Source organism: Microcaecilia unicolor, chromosome 14 (genome assembly GCF_901765095.1).
Source record: "Microcaecilia unicolor chromosome 14, aMicUni1.1, whole genome shotgun sequence".
Classification (NCBI taxonomy): domain Eukaryota; kingdom Metazoa; phylum Chordata; class Amphibia; order Gymnophiona; family Siphonopidae; genus Microcaecilia; species Microcaecilia unicolor.
In genome coordinates this window covers 45,165,073-45,187,598 of record NC_044044.1, presented here as the reverse complement: position 1 = coordinate 45,187,598, position 22,526 = coordinate 45,165,073, and the positions used below count along the sequence as shown (strand labels likewise).

Sequence of the window (22,526 nt, the reverse complement as noted above, 5' to 3'; positions counted from 1 at the left end):
CAAGTCCAGGAAATGACAGGAACAGGACTGGAGTCACTACCCCAGCTGACATTAGAAGCTGGGCTGAGGCTCAAGGTGGCATTCCCCTCTTGGCATGAGCTAGAAGTCTGAACAGAAATGGATCTAGACCTAGCATCTGGGTTGGCCTCCACCCCTTGACTGGAACTGAATTCAGGGGCCTGACTGGAACAAGAACTCAACAGAAAGTCAGCCTCCTGACGGACACTGGAACTTAGGACGACCTCAACATCTTGGTCGGACTTGGAACTAGACACGGACTCAGCCTCCTGGCTGGAACTAGAACTCGGAACAGGCTTAGCATCTTGGTTAGAACTGGGACTTGGAAGAGACTCAGCTGCAGGGCTGGACGCACCCCTCTGGCCGGACTGGGACGTCTCTCTCACCTTAGCTTCAGGCGGCGTCTGCCGAGCAGGGTTCAAGAGGAGACGGCCCTGGTATCCCCAGGGCATGCTAGCAGGCTGAAATGCAGAAAATGGGGTTCTCCGGGCCCCAAGCCGTTGAACACCCCTTCTCTCAGCTATTGCTTCGGAGGTCTTCTCCCCGGCTGAATCAAAACAAGGTCTCTCATAGTTCTCTTGGAACGTCATCTCGTCCTCAAGAGCAGACTCAATTTCCTGGCTGACCTCTGCACTCGGTGCAGATTCAGCATCTTGACTGGACTTGCAACTCGATCCAGACTCAGCGTCTTGACTGGACTTGCAACTCGAGGCGCCCTCTGCCTCCTGGCAGGGACGAAACTTTAACTGCGGCTTGGCCGAACACACCCTTAGGACAGGGATCGGTCGCTCGATCCGAAGCGCCCCTCGAACTGGGCTTCGGAGCTTGCTTGGAGGTGCCCTCAAGACTGGAAGTGGTGGTGCCACCTGAACCACCCTGTGGACTGGCACCGGAGGCTTGGTTAGAAGCCCCCCTCGAACTGGACTCAGTGGCTTGACTGGACGGGTCACTTGAACAAGAACCGGAGACTTGACCCGAAGCGCCACTTGCACAGGAATCTGAGGCTCCATCGAAAGCTTCCCTCGGACTGGACTCGGAAGCTTCCAAGGGCGTGCCACTTGAATGAAGACTGGAGGCTCGACCTGGAGCGCCATTTGCATAGAAATCTGAGGCTCCATCGAAGGCCTCCCTCGGACTGGACTCGGAGACTTCAAAGGGCGTGCCATTTGAAGAAGGACTGGAGGCTCGACCTGGAGCGCCACTTGTACAGGGACCTGAGGCTCCATCGAAAACCTTCCTTGGACTGGACTCGGAGACTTCAAAGGGCGTGCCATCTGAAGGAGGACTGGAGGCTCGACCTGGAGCGCCACTTGCACAGGAACCTGAGGCTCCCTCGAATACCTTCCTTGGACTGGCCTCGGAGCCTTAAACTTCCTCGTTACTTGGACTGGAATGGGGGGTTCAGTATGAAGCATCCCCTGAACTGGACTCAGGCTCCTAGGTGGCGTCACTACTGGAACTGGAGTCAGAGGCTTAGTCCGATGCCTCACTTGGCCTGACCTGTGAGGCTGCTGCAGAGCCTCGGGCGGAGGCATCCCACGGCGCCTTCTTTCGGCCCTAGCCTCAGGAGTATACCGCAGAGCTGGCCTCCCGCAAAGTTGGGAGCGGTAAAAGAAGAGCCTGGTGGAGGGATCCATAGCAGAAACTGGGTCTTCAACAGACCGTCGCTCTGAAACACGCTCTCTCTCCAGGGCTGCCTCAGGAGTATCTTCCAGGGCTGGATCAGACAACAGTTTTACCCGGTATTCCTGGAGAGTCATCATCATATCCAAACTAGAAACTGGGTTGTCAAGGTCATCGTAAGAATCCGGAGTTACTCTACCAGGGTACCACCGGCTACTCGGCCTCGGTGGTTGAAAAGACCCGGGCGGAGAACATTCCCGGCGGCTTCTCTCGATCTCCGACTCCGGAGTATTCCGCAGAGCAGGGTCTTCCCGAAGTCTGAGGCGGTACTCACGGAGCGTGATGGCAGAATTCATGTCAGAAACTGGGTCAGAGTGGCCAAAAACTGGGTGATAGTGGCCCAGACTCCGGTAGATACGCCTTTTCTCCGCTGCTGCTTCAGGAGTATCCGTAAGGGCTGGATTCAACAGAAGTTCCTCTCGGTATTCCTCCAGGCTTAAATCGGGATCCAAAGTAGAAACTGGACTGTCTTGGGAATCAAAAAAATTTTCAGAAGTTCCCCCCGGGTTGTCCGTGGGGCATGAACTTATGGGCATGAAGCCCACCTGGACTGATGATCTCGCCGAACTCATGGCCTTTGTATTCTGTCGCGCCTCACGCGCTCGCCGCGCTCTCGAGGACCTTGGCATACCTTCAGGCTTCTTCCCCGGGAGCGCGGGGTTTGTGAGTCCTTAAGGCAAAATCACCTTCCAGGTAGAAAAGAGAAAAGACTGGACCGGAACTCCGGACTGGAGTTGTACACCGGAACCCTCGGAACTGGAACGCACCGGACGGGTGCGCACTGGAGTGGGGCCCACTGGCCTGGACACGCTGGAGTGGCCCCACTGGACTGGAACATACAAGAGTGAAACCCGCTGGGCTGGAACACACACTGGAGCGGAACACACAGAACTGGAACCCCCTGGACCTAGTCTTCACCTACACTTGACTGCCTACCCCCTCGGGTTGGGCCTTCAGGTTCTGGCAGCCGGTAGGACTTACAGGAGCAGCAGGAATGAAGATCCAGGGGTGCCCCCGGGCACCTAGGCGAAGGCAAGGCAGCCAAGCAGGAACTATCCGGGTTCTGGCAGTCAGCAGGATTCAGCACAATGACTAGTAAGCTGGACCCAGGCTCATAGGGACACTGTACCCGGGCAACCCAGTCATACACAGGAACATACACAGAGCAAACTCAGGAGACTTGGAAGGCTATACACCAGCTAACAGCTAAGCTGTGCCCCAGCTAACAAGTCATGCCCTGGACCCAAACGCAGAAGACTAGCAAGGCTTGACACAGGCTACAAGCCAGCGGGGCCTAAGCTGGCTAGTCTACACTAAGAACAAACACAGTCTTGGAATCGTGGCTAGCAAGGGCGGCTAGGCTCACTCTAGGAACAAACACAATCTTGGAATAGTGGCTAGCAAGGCGGCTAGTCTAACACTAGAAACAAACACAGACTTGGAAATGGCTAGCAGGACGGCTAGCTGACACGAGGAACAAACATGGTCTAGGAAATAGCTTAGCAGGACGGCTAGCTGACACGAGGAACAAACATAGTCTTGGAAATAGCTAACCGGACAGCTAGCTGGCATGGGGAACAATCACGGGGAACTAGCAGAGCTATGCACAGGCAACAAGCCAGACGGTGCCTTAAGCTAACTAGTCAAACCTTGGAAACAAACATAGAGAACTAGTGGAGCTAAGCACAGGCAACCAGCCAGACGGTGCCTAAGCTAACTAGTCCTACCTTGGAAACAAACATAGAGAACTAGTAGAGCTATGCACAGGCAACAAGCCAGACGATGCCCTAGCTAACTAGTCATACCTTGGAAACAAACACAGAGAACTAGAAGAGCTAGGCACAGGCAACAAGCCAGACGGTGCCTAAGCTATCTAGTCAAACAAACATAAAACACTAGCAAAGCTATACACAGGCTATAAGCTACACGGTGCCTAAGCTAGCTAGTCAAACAAACATAGAACACTAGCAAAGCTATACACAGGCTATAAGCTACACGGTGCCTAAGCTAGCTAGTCAAACAAACATAGAACACTCACACAGAGCAAACACTGACACCGGGTACAGCACTCTATACTCCAGGACCTTTGCATGAGATTAGATGAGGTGAGTAGAGGTTAGATACAAAGGCCCGGACTGTAGTCTTCAGGTGACTAATAAAGCCCATCAACACCAGAGCCACAGGTGCAGCAATCACCTTGCAACCAAACAGAGGCTTGACACTCAGAGCAGGCATCCCATAGAAAGTAACAGCGGGAGCCATCTTGGATACTGGCAGAGACGAAGAGGCGGCAGCCATCTTGGAAGAGGCAAAGCCCACACAGGTGAGGTTCAGTAGGGCAATCAGCACACAGAGCCAGAGAGAACCTAAGACAGACACAGACACAGAGACAAGCAGGGGCCAGCACAGACACTGACTCCCAGAAACAGGGTAAGTCTGAAGGGTGGCACGGCCACCAACGGGACAGCCGGTGCTTGCTGACTCACGACAAAAAAAGCATTTGCACAGTTATCGGTAGGCAAGCAGTACAAAGCCGGACCAGGGCGTCCTTCCGCTCAGCACTCAGAAGCAGACAAACACTGCCCTTGTCTGGTCGAGTTTTCAGAGGTTCAGTCCTGGATGCATCACTTTCTCTACGTGGGCGCGACTCTGTTCCATCCTCAGTTATACTTTGAAATGTAGGGTCGGCATCCTATCTTTAAAGATAGATGCATTTTTACCATTGCAGGGGTCACCACTGGTCCGTGAAGTGGCCAAGGGCACGAGGTCTTGGATGTTTCTAGAACATGAAGGAGGCAGGTGAGCACGTGGCTTCTCCCATGCCTCCATGGGGAATGTTCTTCTGCTCAGTAATTAGGGCTGCTCTGGGACTTGCTGCACTCGGGGAGGAGGAGAGGGGGAGGGGAGAGCAGTTGGGATTTCTCATGGTGAGAACAGGGAAATTGGGTTGGTATGCATGAGAACGGCATGACCCTAATGAACCTGTCAGCAGGATGGGAAAGAGTTCCGGCCTTCTCCGGAGAGTTCGGCCGGGTCGGTTTCTTGGCTGGCATGAGGAGAGGTGGAATGTGACCCGGTGTGTTTCCCAGCCCTCGGTGACTTTGGGTCCCGGGAACACGCAGTAGTAGCTGTGGCCTTTAAGTACCTCTTGGGCCCGGCCAGTCTTTCGGGCTGCTGGGTGTCAGTGCAGCTGAATCCCCCGTTGCTCTCTCTCTCCCTTGCCATCGTCTTCTCTAGAAATCCCAAATGTGCTTCAGCTCCATCGGTGCTCAGGCTGTTACCAGCTCTGCATCTGTTAGTGTCTGTCCCAGGCTCCCTCCGCTGCTCCTGTGTCCTCTGAGCTGTCCTCTTTGTAGGCTCATATGACACACTCTTGGCCTTCAGCTCCTGTTCTTTGTGGTGTGCTGTGCTCTGCCTGCTCAGTGTGGTACTATGTGTGTCTGCCTGTCTGTGACGCTTTCTCTTTTGCTGCTTGTGTTCTACCTGTTCTCTGTTTGGATGGCTGTGTGTGTGTGTGCTGGTTCTATAGTGGTACCAGGGCTGCTGAGAGAGCTGGGTCCGGGGAAGGGCCAACCCCCCCCCCCCCCCCCCAACAACTTGGGCTGCTGCTGTTACCCCCCACACGGGTCACCACTGCCCCTGTCCCTGCGTCTGCTCCTCCCTCTGTTTGTCAATCTCCAGCTCCTATGTGCTGATTAACGCAATCACCCGGGTCGTCACACGTAGGAGCAGGAGAGCGACAGATCAAGGGAGAAGAACCTTCTGGTGTTGGGCCCCCCCTTTAGAGGCCGGGCCCGGGGAATCTTGCCTCCCCCCCCCCCCCCCCGCCCTCAGTGGCGCTATGTGTGATTCAGTACTATGGTTGCTGGTGATATCTGTCCCGCATCTTTCAGAAGCACTGAAGTCTCTTCTGAGACAGGTTCGGTTCCCCCCCCCCCTCCCCACTTATTTGTCATGCTTATTGGAAGACAAAGCTCATAAGGAAGGCTGCAGGTGAAGGCTTCATACACTCTTTCACCGCCTCTCACTCACCAGCTGTCCATTTGGTTCGAAGGGGTACTGTGCCCTCTTCCCTAAACATGTTAATGTGCAGATATCTCTCTAATGCCAGGCGTTTAATTCCGTCCTGGTTCACGGTGGTTCTACCTCCGCTCTTTCACACCCCATCTCTTCCGGAGACGTCTGATGAACCGGTGGTGGAGCCAGATGCAGCAAAGGGAGTTGAGGAGGGTGGAAATCCGAAGGGGTCTGTCCAGTTGCAGGGGAAGGGCTGGCTTTCATTAGAAACCCCCAAATCTCTTAAGCAAAAACATATCTCTCTATATAAAACGCACCTCCAACGTTCTAATGAAGCCGGAAGTTCCGTAGTTGTGTAGATCGCTTTTGCCCATGAGTGTGTGCCCCGCCCTCGCGTTACAACGTGATGACGTCAAGGGCGGAGCACTCACACTCACCAACTCACGGCACGGGGGTCACGGGATCAGTAACGGTGAGGGGGGATGCTGAAATCGGAGGGAGGGGGGAATCTGGAACTCGGTGGGAGGGGCGTGAGGGGGACTTGAACTGGGAGGGAGGGACGGCCGTCAGGGGGCCTTGAACTGGGAGGGAGGGGGGTCTGCAACTCGGAAACAAGGAAGGGAGGGAGGGAGGGGGGTCTGGAACTCAGAAGGAAAGGAAGGTAGGAAGCAAGGGAGGGAGGGTCTGGAACTTGGGAGGAGGGAGGGAGGGAGGGGGGTCTGGAGACAGGGAGGGAGGGAGGAGGGGGGAATACCTTGCTAGCGCCCGTTTCATTGCCTACCGAAACGGGCCTTCTATACTAGTTTTCTTTATAATATACATATCAGGAGAGCTGCTTTATCCCACATCTGTTCCCTGAACAACGGATAAAATAAAAGCCACTTGAATTGTGTGTTTTGAATTTGTAGATGAAATAGATCGAGGGATGGATGGACGTCTGTATTCACTGTGTTGAACCACTGAGGGGATCGTGTACATTTTAACAAGGTTTTTGCTCCTGTGATCTATGAGATGTTCCTTCATATTATAAATGTAAAGACCTTTGGTTGCACCACAGAAAAGTGGCACATCAAATCTATTAGTCTAATTTGAGAGAGCTCATCCGGGTGAGGTTCCAGGAATGGTGCGGTCTGTTCCCCCTCCCCCCCTCCCCCTTTACTCCCATCCCCGAGCCTAGGACCGGGATGAGAACTGCTACGTTTGTCCACAGTCACTCGTGAGCCCTGTATATGAACAAGAAACTGTCCTGTGAATTGTTTGGTAAACCCTCCTGCGGCAGGAAACCTCTCCGCATGTATGTGAGTATAATGGTTACCAGTGGGAAGTCACATGGAAAGCCGTGTCATGGGAACATCTGGAGACATTCCCCCCTCCTCCCCGTGTTCTGCTTTCCTGGGAAAAAGTCAAGCAGGGTGAGATGAGAGGCTGGAAACGGAGGCACATCTGTAATTAAACAGTCTCTGCCTTTCTCACCGTCTCATCCAATGTCCGACTGTCATCTTTACTGGCGGCGTCTGTAACGTGGCGCTTTCATCTGGTTTCATGGGTGTTTGCGTACCTCTTTGCTGTGTAGGAAGATCAAAGACTGTAAATTTATCTCTCATCTCGGAGTCCTCGTGGTCTCTTTGCCTCCTCATCCCTCAGCTCCTCTGTTTCTGAGCTGAGCGGCTTGTGGAGAGATTCAGAGAGACCCCCCCCCCCCCCCCAGCACCTCCTGCATTGATTATTACGTCCCTTATGAGTATGGTGACCTTATGTGTAGTTCCTAGTAAGACTCTGAAGTCAAGACAGGTTTACACCTTTCTTTCCTCTGTGGGTGGCCTTTGTATTGAGGACAGATTTTCACCTTGCCTTCCTCGGAAGGTGCCCTTAGTACTGAGGACAGATTTACCTGTCGCCTTCCTTTGTGGTTGGCCTGGATATTGAGGACAGGTTTAGACACTAAGGGCCCGATGCACTAAACTTAACGAGCCAGCAACGTGGTTTTTAAACTGGTTCTAGCCAGTTTAGTGCGCAAGTAGTAAACCGGGACATGCACAAAAGGGTTCTCCGAGCCATTTTCCTGTCACGGTAGCAGCTAACGAAAACGGAATGCAAATGAGCTAATTACTATTATAATGTGAATGCGATGCGATGTGATGCACTACCGTTTCCAACCCCATGCACCGTGGAAAACCTAACGGGAGGTCTGCACCTCTCGTTGGGGCTGCTGTGAGCGGGACCCATGCAAAGGAGGACGCCCATTGCAAAAATCAGAAAAAAAAAACCGTCCAGGTGCTCGTCAGGGACGTCCTTTCAAGTGCCTAACACTTGGACATCCTTCACTCAAAAAAAAAAAAAAAAAAAAAGGACGTCCCTGACACGAACACTTGGACGGTTTTTTTTCTTCAGATTTTGTGATGGGCGTCCTTCTCTTGGACGTGTTTTTCTTACGACTAAGGTGCCTGAAATGACCACCGCCGGAGAGAATCGGGGATCGGGACGTGCGAGGACGTCCAAATTAAAACTATTTGGACGTCCCTTTCGATTATGCCCCTCCAGGTCTCAGCCAATCACAGCGCGTTTAGCTGTCACTGGTGTCAGCTAAATGCACTGATTGGCTGAGAGAGACCTGGAGGGGCATAATCGAAAGGGACGTCCAAATAGTTTTAATTTGGACGTCCTCGCACGTCCCGATCCCCGGTTCTCTCTGGTGGTGGTCATTTCGGTCACATAAGAAAAACACGTCCAAGAGAAGGACGCCCATCACAAAATCTGAAGAAAAGAACGCCCAAGTGCTCGTCAGGGACGTCCTTTATTTTTTTTGAGAGTGACGTGTATGAAGCCGTCTTTGGCATGCGCAGAGCAGCCAGCCTAACGCTTGGCTGCTCTGCGCATGCTCAGCTGGCCGACTGGCTTCCCCTCCTTAGGAAGGAAATCGCGTGCAAATGAGCTAACAGTGAGCAGCTCATTTGCATGCGATTTCCTTCATGCATGGCCGTTTTTTACCGATTCGCTAAGGGATCGGTAAGGGAAGGGCTTTTTCCGTGGAGTTAGTGCATCTGGCTGTAAGATTGGTGAGATCTGTGTGGCAGCGATGTGTTTACCATTCCAGGTGAAGATGTGTGAAGAGACCAGTCAATAGTGAAATACCATTTTTTTGGTTTGGTTTGTTTTGTTACATTTGTACCATGCGCTTTCCCACTCATAGCAGGTTCAATGCGGCTTACATATTATATACAGGTACTTATTTGTACCTGGGGCAATGAAGGGTTAAAGTGACTTGCCCAGAGTCACAAGGAGCTGCCTGTGCCTGCAGTGGGAATCGAACCCAGTTCCCCAGGACCAAAGTCCACCACACTAACCATAAGCGAGTCAAGGGGCTTATTTCAGAAGCATATGTAAATAGGAGCATTTTTGCGTATTATTTGGCTGTACGTGTAAATGGTGAATTTAGACAGCTCAGTCAGATAGTCTGTTTGTTTGATTCCTGAAGCAGGCGGTCCACGTCGAAACATAGTTCAATGTCGAGTCTTTCAGTCTATTTTAGCATCTAGCGCTTCAGTAAATTCGTCCCGTGGTTTCACCTCTGGAGTTGCCTTTGGTTTTGCTGGTGGGGCTATTCTGTTGTCCCCCCACCTGACTCTTTGGCGTTTTTTCATGGGGTTTCCGTTTGTCTCCGTTTGAATTTCGAAAGCTGCCATGTATGTGTACTTGGTCAGGACGCAGAGATTTCAAGCAGGGGCCTTTTAGGCCTGGCCAGGGCAGGTGAAAATGTATTTCTCCGATTGCCGTTGTATAATACGAAATACATGTGTATTTCACAGTTTCCCCCTCGGTGCTTATGCCAGCTCCGAGGCACGCGTAGGTTTTATAGAAGTGCTGGATTCGGCCAGGGCTGTAACCGAGGGATTAAGGGAGTAATTATCCTTAATCCCCCGGATCTTATTTTTGCTTCAGAATTAAAAATAAACCTTTCACGGCCTTGCTAGTTAAATGGCTCCATTCACGTGTTACAAGTTTCTGATTTTGAAACTGGGCCACATGGGGGTAACTCTGTAGCAGTGCACCTGGCTGTATATGGACACCTGGAGGGTCCTTATAGGACCCTCGTTTAAAGGAAAGCAGCGCGACAGATGAGATTTGTGCTTATAATGGAGGTGAAAGCACTTCCACGTGCCCCAGAGCCGGGGCAAAAGCTCTCGCCAGATACGCACAGACCGGCCAAGTCTCCCGCATTCAGTGGGAGATTCCCGCTTTGGAGAGCCATCTGCCGCACTCTCGCCAAAGCGGGAAAGTCTCCCGCTGAGATGGAATCGTTTTTTTCTTACCACCGCCGCCGCTGCTTCTCCCAATGCAGCAGCGGCGGCAAAACAACAACAAAAAACAAACAAACGCGGAGTCGCAGCAGCCTTCAGGCATGCGCTGTCAGTTCTGACAGTCCTCTGCCCCCGGAGCTGACAGCGCATGCCTGAAGGCTGCTGCGGCTCGCGTTTGCTATTTTTTTTTTTTTTCCGAGACTGCACCATGGAGGGAGACAGGATGAAAAGTTGAAGCCACTAGGTTAGTCTCTGTTTCTCCTTCAACAAAGTAAGAAAACGGTAACCTCTGAGCTGCTGCGTCCACGTTGTCATTCTTATATTGTGGGTAGCATTTCTAAAAGCACAACAGGAGCCCTTCATTGAAAAGAGACCCGACACGGGCCGTGTTTCGGCGTCAAACGAGGCCTGCCTCAGGGGTCCAATTTTAAGTTGCAAAATACGTAAAGTTTGGGAATTCAGTTCCCCAATTAGAAGAAGTAAAAGCATTGTCTCAGCTCGAACAAGCAAGTACTTCATTTGGCTCCTGTGAAAACGCCGTCGGTCAAATTAAAAACTGTGGTCTCAGTCTTGAAGGCCCAGTTGTGCTTTTTTCCTCTGTATACTTTCTGTGTATGCTGTATTACCCTCTCTGTTTGCTTTTAGCATTAAAAAAAATGATTTCACTTATATTTTCAAACATTGCTGGCTTGTGCACTATACAGTTGTACACAGAGGAAGTATAATAAGGGAATAACTTTTCACAGGTTGAGTGGTCATTTGTTAGAAAGTGTATCATTTGGAGGGGCTGGTTATAGGGTCACCCTAGCACTGTGATATTTGTGCAGAGATTTTTTTTTCTCAAGGTAAACAGCCTCTAAAACAGACATCTTTCGGAGAGCAATGAAACGGGCGCTAGCGGGGTTTTGTTGTTTTAGCGATGTGGTGGGGGGGGGGGGGGGGGTCAGTGACATACCGACAGCGTGTGGTCCCGTATCCTGGAGGAGTGGCCTAGTGGTTAGGGTGGTGGACTTTGGTCCTGGGGAACTGAGGAACTGAGTTCGATTCCCACTTCAGGCACAGGGAGCTCCTTGTGACTCTGGGCAAGTCACAACCGTCCATTGCCCGCCGCATTGAGCCTGCCATGAGTGGGAAAGCGCGGGGTACAAATGTAACAAAAATAAATAAAATAAAATTATTGCAGCTCGTTGATTGGTGCTTCGTGCGTGTGTATTGGTGTGTGTCGTTCGGTGGCTCCGCGTTCGACGTCATGACGTTGTACGCGAGGGCGGGGCAGACAGTCATGGTTCCCCTGCGATCTACACCATGACGGAAGTTGGAGTTGAAAAATGTTGGGGTTGCAAATTATGTCTGGAAGGGGCGTGGCTGAGGGCGTGGCTACTGAGTGAGGTTGAGTGGTGGTCACAGCCTAGGAGGGTGAGTGGCCCTGCCAGTCTACCCTAGGAACAGTAGATTCAGTGCTTCACTAAACGTTGGAGGTGAGAATTATTTATATAGATTTTGTTACATTTCTATCCCACATTTTCCCACCTTTTGCAGGCTCAATGTGGCTTACATATAACCGTTAACGGCAAAATAGGTGTGGCTGGGGGGGGCGTGTACTAAGTTCTGAAGCCCCTTAAAAAAAGTTATTGGTTTTGGGTTTTGTTTTACTTCTCTCTGGTCCTGAACTCAGTAGCTGGTTTTGCACTCTCATCCCAGCATCGAAACCTGCCCTTTTTTTAACTTTTGAATTCCTGTAGGTGGCCTTCTCTGAGGCTGAATGGACTTTGCAGTAACCCTCCTCTCCCTATGAACGTAGAAATACGGGATACATTTTTATTACTGAGTGAATTTCACCTGTGTCTAAAAATCATTGTTTGGCCTGTGTGAAATGAATTGATGGGTCTGTTTTGATCTCTTAGGGGCCAGGTATCCTACATCACCAAATCCATGATCCTAAGACAGAACTTGTTGGCTGACCAGAGATTAAATTGTCACGGACACTGGATCAACTTGCTATCCCTAGATGTGGTTCTTCCAAGTGTGACCTATTTCTCAGTCGTGATTGTTTCAGATTTCTTGATATTCACAAGTCAAACGTAGAGAGTTGTCGAGCTCCTCCTGAGCAAAGCTTCGGCCCTCATACGAAACGCTAATCTCTCCGGTCTGGGGGCTCAGGGAGGAAAGATGAAACTGTCTCTTGATTTCATCCAAAATGAAAACTCAACTCTAGTTCAAACGTTCCACTAGTACAGTCGCTAAGATTTTGGCTCTTGAAGTGAAGGTGTTCATTATATGTGTGGATGGCTGCCATGCTTCTCCTGCTGGGCAGACTCAACAGGGGTTTCGGAACGGAACGTCTCGCGTCTCAGGGGTTTCTCATTATGTTCTCTTTTTTGAAAAATAAACCCTGGTGGTTGCAAGTGGGCAATGAAAGCCTCTGGAAAGTTTAAAAGGCACAGTTGGAATCCAGAGTCTTGGAATTGATTATACATTTTCTTTTTAAAATTCAGGCAGCCATCGGGCTCCTTAAGTGAAGTATATCTGGATCGTCAATTGAACATTGAACCCACTAGAACGATCTGTGAGTTACAGATTGATGAATTATGTCTGATTATATTGCCCGCTAGGATTAAGGGACACCCTAAGGATCATTTTAGAAATCTTGAGCAGCTGTTGCACATGTAAATAATGGGTTTACGTGTGTAGATGGCCTGACACTGTAGAGCTTCTAATTTTAGGTTTCAACTAATAAAACACTCCCTTGATGCTGAAAAAAATGTACATAGATGTTTATTGGCTTGACACTAGAAAAATATCGCTCCCTCTAAAGGGTTACGGGCTCCCTCGCCTTGCAGCATCGGGGTGCCAAGTTGGACAAATGCCCACATAGAGGGCATTTCTATAACTGTGTGCCTGGTAGAAGCCTACTCTATAAAGCAGGCTTGTCCAGGGCCGCCAAGAGGGGGGGGAACAGGGGGGGGACAAAATTCCCCGGGCCTCCGGGGGGGGGGGCCCGGCGCCACCGCTGCAGTCCGGCCCACCCGCCCTCCGTCACTCCCTGGCATTGAACTTAAGCGCCTCACCTTCGAAAGCGCAGCAAGCAGCAGCAGACCACTCCTTCCTTCCGTGTCCCGCCCTCACCTGACGTAACTTCCGCGAGCTTATCCCATGCCTTTTTAAATTCTGGAACAGTCCTCGACTCCACCACCTTCACCAGGAGGCCATTCCGCGCCTCCACCAGCCTTTATGTGAAATAATACTTCCTTAGGTTACTCCTAAGCCTGTTTCCTCTCAACTTTGTCGTATGCCCCCTCATTCCAGAGCGCTCCTTCATTTGAAAAAGGCTTTCTTCCTGTACATAAATGCCCTTGAGATATTTAAACGTTTCTATCATGTCTCCTCTCTCCCTCCTCTCTTCCAGCGTATACATGTTGAGGTTCATAAGCCTGTCCCTATAATTTTTGCATTCAAGACCGCTTACTAATTTCGCAGCCGCCTTCTGGACCGACTCCATCCTGTTTATATCTTTCCGTAGGTGCGGTCTCCAGAACTGCACGCAGTACTCCAAATGGGGCCTTATACAAGGGCACTATCACCTCCTTTTTCCTGCTGGTCATGCCTCTCTTTATGCACCCAAACATCCTTCTGGCTTTGGCCGTCGCTTTTTCTACCTGTTTGAAAGCTTTGAGGTCGTCAGGCACAATCACCCCCAAGTCCCGCTCTTGCTTCGGGTCTTGAGGGTGATTGCGTCTGACGACCTTAAAGGAAAGTAGGTACTTGATGACCAGCACTGATAGTAGGCCCCCCTGTTACAGAATAACCCCAAAGCACCTACGTCATATAGGATATACGTCTGGCACTGGTACTTTTCTGTGTGTGCTTTGTAAACCACTTACATATATGCTGCTTTTTTCCAGCATATGCAGACACAATTACCTGTATCTTTGAGCGGGTGTGAACCTGCTTATCTTAGAGTCATTGTAGAAACACGCATAGGCACGAGTGTTGCTTTTATAACACGTGTGTCTGTTTGTTGTGACGGCCTCGATGCCCTATTATAAATTTCCGTCTACACGCACTCACCTGCCGCTCGATATTCAAAGAGATTTAAATGGTCCTGACAGGCTCTCGACTGTTTAAATCGCTCATCCGGGGCTAACCACGAATATTAACCGGATAGTGTTGCTGAGTATCCAAGGTTTATTTATTTTTATTTATTATTTATTTAGATTTTGCTCACACCTTTTTCTGTGGTAGCTCAAGGTGAGTTACATTCAGGTACTCTGGATATTTCTTTGTCCCCAGGAGGGCTCACAATCTAAGTTTGTACCTGAGGCAATGGAGGGTTAAGTGACTTGCCCAAGATCACAAGGAGCAGCAGCGGGATTTGAACCGGCCACCTCTGGATTGCAAGACCGGTGCTCTGACCACTAGGCCACTCCTCCACCTAAGCTGAAACCAGCTAACTTGTGGACATTTCAGGGGCAGAGTTGGCATTTGTGTGGCTACGTGCCGGTATTCAGCCCTTAACGGCGTACAATAACGACATAAATTGAACAGCGTAAAAATCCACCCTACCTTTATGCGGTTAAGGGCTGAATATTACACTTAACTGCATAAGTTTTAGCAGCCAACATATAACCGGAGATTCAGTTCTGTTGCCCGAACATGACCCAACTTTGAATATCTGGGAATACAGCCGGCACCTGGGTGTTGCCTGGCTGTGTGTGTGTTTTTTTGGTGCACCTCCTTAAAACTCTGTCCCTGCGGTGATGTAGTTTATGAGGGTACATTTCACATGGCAGGAAAGGACACGAGAGCCTGCCCCTCCCCCCCCACCCCCCTGATATGTTGGTGACTGGGGTTCCCCTGAGTTCTCTAAAGCGAGTGTGTTTGAAAATTGAATTACACATGGCTGCAATATTCATCCTGTAGCTGTCAGTGGTTCTTTAAACACTTCCTGCCACTGACTAAATTAGACCTGAATATTTGCTGCCAGGCCTGTACTGGGCACCATCGCTGAATACCTGAGTCTTTGGCAGCGCCTGGAAGCTATTTGAGTGTGGCCAATATTCAGTGCCGCACCCGGATAACTCACCAGGCGTAGCTACGTCAGCTTTCGTGTGGCCTGCACTGGCCTGAATATTGCTGGTGCCTGTGTAACTCCCAGCTGCGGCCCGAACCTGCCCCCAGACCACCCTGTCTCTAAGTAGAAACGCTGCAGTGGTCGGAGTGGATATTCAGCAGTACCGTCCAGTTAAGTGCCGCTCCTGGGCCAGCCGAATATCTGCTGCGTTCCTGGAAGTAGATTAACTATAAAACTATGCTTCAGCCGCTTTGCTCAGGGGAATTTTGACCTAGTGGATTTAGCAGACTAGATCCTTTAGGAAGTTGTCCTCCTAGGTTTAGCAGTATGATGCCTCTAAGAGAACCTCTAATGACGATCAGTACAGCGGCACCAGTGCCCCTTCCCTGTATATTAGAAATGTGTAAGTTCAATAACGAAAGCCATAGCTAGGCAGGAGGTGCTTTCCCAGGGTCGCCCAGAGACTGAGCCGGGCCTGGAGCAGAATCTTCATTGCCGCCGCCCGCCCGAAGTACCTTGGCTGACCCCGCCAGCTGCAGGCAGCGTGGCTCCTTCCTCTGCCCAGCATTGCCTGCCCCTGCGACTGCTTTCCTCAGGTCGCACATGCTCAGTCTCAAAACTGAGCATGCGCGGCCTGAGGGCCCGGCAGCTGCTAGTCAGGCAATGCAAGGGGGGCCTGGTGCCGGAGTTTTCTCTCTCCTGCGCCTGTCGGGATGCAATCACCTGGGTCCCGACAGGAGCAGGAGAGAGAGAGACCCCTGCGCCAGGCCCCCATGGAGGCCCAGGCCTGGGGAATTTTGCCCCTCCTGCCCCCCCCCCCCCACTCGGCGGCTACGTGCTTTCCAAAAAGGCCTTCATAATGATTCTGTTTGAATTGCTAGCTGAGTTATCTAAACCGTTATTTCTTTTTGCTAATGCTGTTCCTTTAAGAGTGATTTATGTCTTGGGTTTGGGACAATCTCTGCCATATCCCCACCCTTACATCAAATAAAAATGATTTTTAAGTAATGCATTTTAAGATCCTCTAGAAGACTTTGACAGCTTCCTGTTGTGCTCTGATGACATCACACATGCACAGCACATGAACCAATGAGAGCCTCCTTCCACTGGTGATGTCATTGCAAATATGGCGTCTCCCAGCGGTTCAAGGGAACTGCTTGCAGGAATAGATAAATGCAGTAATGGCTGGGCTGGAACATTGGGAGTGAAGGGCAGGGCTTGGGTGTTGCTGTGCCCAGAAGGTACAGCTTTTCTTCTGCAACCCCATCCCACACTTGATATAACTTTGTTAAACGTTTGTTCGCCCCATGTCCCCATTTTCTCCCCTCCCTGCCCAAGATGATGAAGCCCTGAGAGTTTCCTGGTTGTGTTTTCAGACGTTAAGAAAGAAAGGTTTTAACGGTTGCGACAGCCCTGAGCCCGATGGAGACGACTCGATTGATCAGAGTCCCCTCTTGGAGGACAAATACCGCAAAACAAGCGAGGACCTTGACATCCTCTTTAAGCACTACGGTGTAAGTACTCTCAGCTTTCCTCTCTCTCCATGTGGGTCTCATGATGTTTTTTCCCTCCCCTTTCTGTTTCGTTGTTCCCTCCTGTCTTCTCCCTCTTGCCCCCCCCCCCCCCCCGAATGGAAACAACCCCATTTCCTCCCCACCTTCCTCCTTCCTGAAACAATCTGAAACACGACAGGTGCTGCACAAGAAACACAGGGAGTGCGAGAGCCCCGGTACGGATGAGGTGTTTGCGCTGACACCACAGACGGAGGAGAAATATAAAAAGATTGACGAGGAATTTGATAAAATGATGCAAAATTATAGACTCGCAGTGAGTACTGGGTTGGAGTGAACCTCTGTGCCTGCAGAAAACAGAGACCTTTGAGATGGGGCGGGGGGAGTAATTGTCTTCTTTTTTTTGCATGGCTTTGCTTTTCAGAGCCTTGGTCTGTTCACTGCTCTGCCACCCCCTTCTTCGATGCTGAAAAAAAGAGATGGGGGCACTACACTGAATGCAGTTCAGGAAAATCTTACCCACCTTTTTTCTTCCTGATCTTTTTGTAATGTGTTGCCCACAGGCAGACTTCAAAAACCCGTATTTTAATTCACGGGCAATGATAAAACCACGTTGCAAATGTACTGTCACCCGAAAGGAAGAGCCGAGGTGGGGAGAGCGAAGCCGATGGCCGCCTAGATTTGAGGATGCATTGGATCAGCACCGATGATGAAGTAGAGTCCCTTCGGCTGTACGATGGCTTTTAGTCCACTGATAGTAGTCGAGAGTCCTCCTGTAAGAAATAGGAAGGTTGGAGAGAGTTTGCAGCCATGGCCTAGTCAGAAATGACAGAACAGCAGGCCCAGTAGCGTTCTAGAAGTATGTGGTAGTGTGGTTTCTCTGGGTCATCTCGGAGTGTAGAAGGTACTGAACAGAAGCGACCCCACGTATGTTGTGATGGCTAGGAACAGGCAGTTTCTTCATAATCAAGTCTGGCTTGGGTACCATGTTTTTATCGCTTCCTCACAGGAAGGGTTTGATGGTCAGGAACACCAGTGGAGGGACGTGAGCTGGAATGCATGACAGACCCTGCCTTTTGAAGTGGGTTGTGACTTTAGTCTTGGTTTGGCTTATATATTCAGGTCCGTATGTGGGCTGCCTTCTGGTACAGCAGTCAGGGAAGCTAGTAATTGGGCAGGATTGAATTCTATTTTTTAGAAGATTACGTCCCAGTTGAGAAATGTCAGGACCATAGCGACCTCTTCTCCTCCATTGTTGAAGGCGGCTCTTGGCTGAGCTAATTGATATTATTCTTATGGGAGAGGATCTGTGTACTGACCAGGGCAGATACTTAAGGTGGGAGCAGCCTGGGGGTGCATGGACCTATAAATGTAAGTAAGGAAGCCTGGTCAGGATTTAGGGGATTTAGGAAGTACAGAGGCCCTTTGCTTAGCAATAAAAAGCAACACGGATTTGGCAACAGATCATTGTGTCAGACTGAGTAACAGGAGGAAGAGAACAGAGTCTGCTCTGGTTCACCAAAACAGGAAAGAGGTGAATAAGGTGCTGACTGTACCCCTCACATCTGTTCAACAAGTCACGTGAAATGGGAGAGATGTCAAGTCATCGGAGACGAGCGACAGAGTACCATGTCGCAGGGGTGGGAAAACTCCAGATCTGTTAGCTTAACCTCGGCGATGGGCCGATAGCATAGGCGGCCGTGACCATTCCCCTTGCCCTGCCGTTTCTGTCTCCTGCCTTTCTTGTCTGCCTCCCCAGACGATGGATAGCTCTCCACCAAATGAGGATTGACCAGCTACACAGTTTCTTACTGGTAAAACATTAGGTCGCATCTTTGTTGATACATCAACATGTTTTAACAACTTAGTACCTGAGCTATCTGGTACTTTATTAACCATCGTGTAGGCCCGCCATGCGATACAGCAAGGCTGTCTTGTCACACGATGAGTGTGGGTTGGGGGTGGCACCCGCCGTGAAGCAAAGCGTCCCTGTCCCACTTTTGAACAGGCTCAAGTATGAGCCGCACAATTCCCCGAGAGGTACACTGGCCCTGCAAGTCAGGTACCCCTCTCTCAATCACAGTCTCTAGTCCATCCCGTTCCTTTCTGGCTCGGGTACCCCTGCTGCTACAACAGCTGTCTCTCCAAGGTCGAGCTGTTCTGGGGTGGATGGTCTGGGACTCTGTCATGCGCTCCTGAACAAAGGGTGTTTGTGCTCCGTGGGGGCTGCTTAAGACTGCTTCAGCCCACTCCAATCCTGCCCAAGAAGCCCACTCCAGTCAACCTCCTGGGTTCCTGCGGGCCTTGATGATGTCTATAGCCTCCATGTGGCTCCTGCGATAGCGTGGAGCCACCCGCGGGTGGTTGCAGGGCAAAGTGGTACGGCACCATGTTATCTCTGGCTCTGTACACCGAGGCCCTTCGCCTCCCCTGTAGTGGAGCTGACCACCAAATAATGGAATAGCACCGCTCCTTGAAGCCAAGGAATTAAATATCCTAGGGAACACAGTTTTGAAGGTCGAAGATCTTCTCAAACGGACATAATCAATGTTTCTTAAGTGATTAGATCAGGGAGGCACAGCAGATATGGCTTATCTAAATTTTAATAAAGTCTTTGACATTGGTTCAGTATGGCAAAACAGTTGAAGCTAATAGTATTCTAGGCTACATAGAGAGTGGTCTACTAGTAGAAAGGGAGAGGGGCATAGTATTACCTCTCTACAGGTCTCCAGTGAAACTTCGCCTTGAATTCTGGAGCCTACATCTTCAAATGGACACTGACAAGGCAGAAGCACTTCATCAGAGGGCCACCAAAACGAGATGGCTTGCAGAGAGGCAGTAGGAGATGGGGTGAAGATTCGACACCTTGAAGAAAGGGGAGTTGTGATAGAATCATTCCAATTGGATTTCTGCCAGGTACTTGTAATCTGGAAACAGGATACTGGGCTAGGTGGACAATTGGTCTGACCCAGTATGGCTATTCTTATTTTCTTGTTCTTAAATAGCCTTTACCATAGAATGCAAACTCAAAGACTATGGGTGGTCGTATAAAACTGAAGTAAGGAGGCACCAAAGGCATGTGAGAGGCTGATGGACACCTGGAGTAGATGTCATTAGAGGTTAGAGGAATCAGAATGGAACTCCCGCATTCATGGGTCAGACGGAGGGAGGGAGGGAGAAGAGCACAGATGAAGTAAGACCTGTGGTCACCGATGGGAAGACTGAGGGAACCAAGTGGTCCTTTCCTGCCGACGATATCTGTGCGTTTACTTTGTTGAAATTGTTGGCCTGAAGAAAGTTGAGCAGTTAGTGACTAATGTCAGGGCATGAGAGGAAAAGGGGTGTGTTTGGAAAACAGAGGGACTTCAGGACCATGTAGTGATCGATATCAGAGGCAGAGCAGCTGCACAGCAAGTCTCGTGTGCAACAGTGTTTCTTGAGGTTGAAGTGTGTGTGACTTGTTTCTCTAACTGGCTTTGTGTGCTCACGAAACCATCCGTTCATCTGAAGACTAACGCAACTCGCCCGCTGGGAAACTAACCCTACCTTCTGAGGGAGAACATGCTAGTCAGGCCGCTCTGCATGGTGAAATTTGTGTTTCATTTGCTTTCAGTACGAGGCAGGAAAATAAAGTTCTTCTGAATGCCAAGTTCTTTGGGAAGCAGCGTTTGAGCTTGTCCCCTGATTTGTAGACTAAATCCCAAGCCATCATGGTCTTGTGTAAACCATCCATGTGTCCAAAGAAGCTTGGGGAGACCTTTCTACTTGAAGTTTTTTCTCTTGCTTATGAGAAGGTGAATTTTACAAGTAGCCTACTAATATAGTCTTGGGTGTCTTAGTGAGGTCAACCTTTCTAAATTATAAGCCCTTGGTCTACTAGAAAAGACTTTGACCAAGAGCTTGTGGCCTTCAACTACCAAGGAAGGGAAAAAAACCACCACAAAGGTGGAGGTACACCACTACCAAGGTAATCTTTTCCGAGTCCCAAGATGCTCTTCTGTAGAGCTAGTTTCTTTTATAAAATATTGCTTGTATAAGATTTTTTTTCTTCTGGTCTGTCTGGACTTTTTGCAAGATGTAAAGTTGATAGTGTAATTCAAAGAAGGACTGAGCTCTGAAGTGATTACGTTGTAAGAAGCCCAGGCCCTGGAATCCGTTATCATATCCCACAGCCAAATGACATCCATTTTTGATGTACCAGAGAAATTAGTCCAGACTTCCATATACTTCTAGGTCACGAATGGTACTGTGGCTCCCGACAGCAGTCAGAATGGAGGCACGTAATACAGAGACCATGCCAAATGCTGGAAACTGACTTTTCAGCTTCACTGAGAAGGGAAACCAATGTTTGTCTGGATGGAGGACATATTGTCCACCTCATTTCTCACCTGTTTTCATCTTTGGCAGCTGGCCCCTTTTTTTGGCCACCATTTTGAGGTGCCTGCCTTGTGGCCATGTCGCACCACATGTTCCCTGCCGTCTTGACCATTACTTGGTGATTTCTGTCTAGCTCCTAACCAGCTCCAAAGCATGGGGGAAAGAAAAGCAGACCGTGGCAGGAAGGTTCCGTATTTTGAGAGAAGGCCCTCGTGAGAATTCAGATAAGACAGACTGAAGGAAGAACTGGTATGGTCACGCATGTCCTCTTGATTTGGCTTTTCACATGCCAAATTCACTGTACCGAACTATTAACTCCCCATCTCATGGCACTTACGGTTTGTTAAAGCGCAGACCACTGAAGGACAAATTCGACCCAGATACTCACTGCCGGGCCTAATTCGGGTACTGACGCTGAATGTCCAGGGCTTTTGTGGCTGCTGGAAGTTATGAATGTAGCCGATATTCCTTGCCGGTACCTGGATTACTATTTGGGCAGGAGGGTCAGAGCTGATATTTATTTGCCCTGTCCGGTAAACTGCCTTTGAATATTGACCCCTAGCTCGGACAAAGTGATTTAACCAAATAAAATTATTTTATTTTAATAGCGATGTGCAGAATATAGAAACAATGAACTGTTGGATAAATAGCTTATACAAAGAACGTAAATCTGTAGGAACAATGCCAGTCATTTTGACAGCTCAGAGATGTCCATTAATACAATGCTGTTCCCTGTACTGGTTAGAAAAACCTATACAGTCTTACACGTAAATAGAAACATACAACCGGTCCACACCCAGGAGACTGCCCTATCTGGTTAAGTTGCTCTGAAGATCAAGCCCTTCGTACGTTGACTGTCACCAGTCAATGCTAAAAGTCATAATGGATGAAAGACATTGTTTTGCTTACTTATTCGCTTAACAGATGACTGTGATGGAATTGCGCTGTAATTGTGTAGCACTATATGCTAGTGTTACCTGCAGGGGAAATGTTTGTCAAGCAAAAATTCAAAAGACAAAACGTGAAATAATATCGAGCACTGAGCAATTTAGCTGCGTAGAGAACGTTGTCTAAAATAAGTGTTTTCCTTCACGTCTCTCTGTTCTGTTTTCGTCTCTGCAGTCCACAGTGCCAGCCCCGAACTTCGCCATGCCAGTGACGGTCCCGGTGACCAATCAGAACGCGTTACAGTTCAGTAGCCCCGGGGGCTCCCTGGTGACCCAGTCGCTCATGTCCTCTTCACTAACAGACCCCCGGCTCCTATCGCCGCAGCAGCCAACGATGCAGCGCAACACGGTGTCACCGGGTTTACCACAGAGACCAGCCAGTGCAGGTAAGTCCCATTGGTGGCCACGGCTCCCCGACACTGCCTTCTCCTCCTCCTCCTCCTCCTCCTCACAACCCAGTCCTCACCTAGTTAAATCTCTGAGAGCTAAAATGGTAAAGCACCTGAACCGGATGGGTTCTTTGTGGGAGGGAGTCTTCTGCACTTATCCACTCTCTGGATAAGTGCTTTATCCATGAATTTACATCAGCACTATAAGGTCAGCG

General features: G+C 49.9%; 1 protein-coding gene across 3 annotated transcripts in view; it reads left to right on the top strand.

Moving 5' to 3' along the window:
• The window catches only part of MEF2D (myocyte enhancer factor 2D), a 184,523-nt gene that overhangs the window by 132,581 nt on the left and 29,416 nt on the right, over nucleotides 1–22,526 (top strand). For 2 of the 3 annotated variants that reach the window (XM_030187835.1, XM_030187833.1), the window contains exons 4-5: nucleotides 16,464–16,601; nucleotides 22,098–22,308. In XM_030187835.1, coding sequence (XP_030043695.1) covers nucleotides 16,464–16,601; nucleotides 22,098–22,308 — 349 coding nt within the window. Of the gene's footprint in view, nucleotides 1–16,463; nucleotides 16,602–16,779; nucleotides 16,915–22,097; nucleotides 22,309–22,526 lie in introns of all 3 variants that reach the window. The other variant, XM_030187834.1, reaches the window with a different exon arrangement.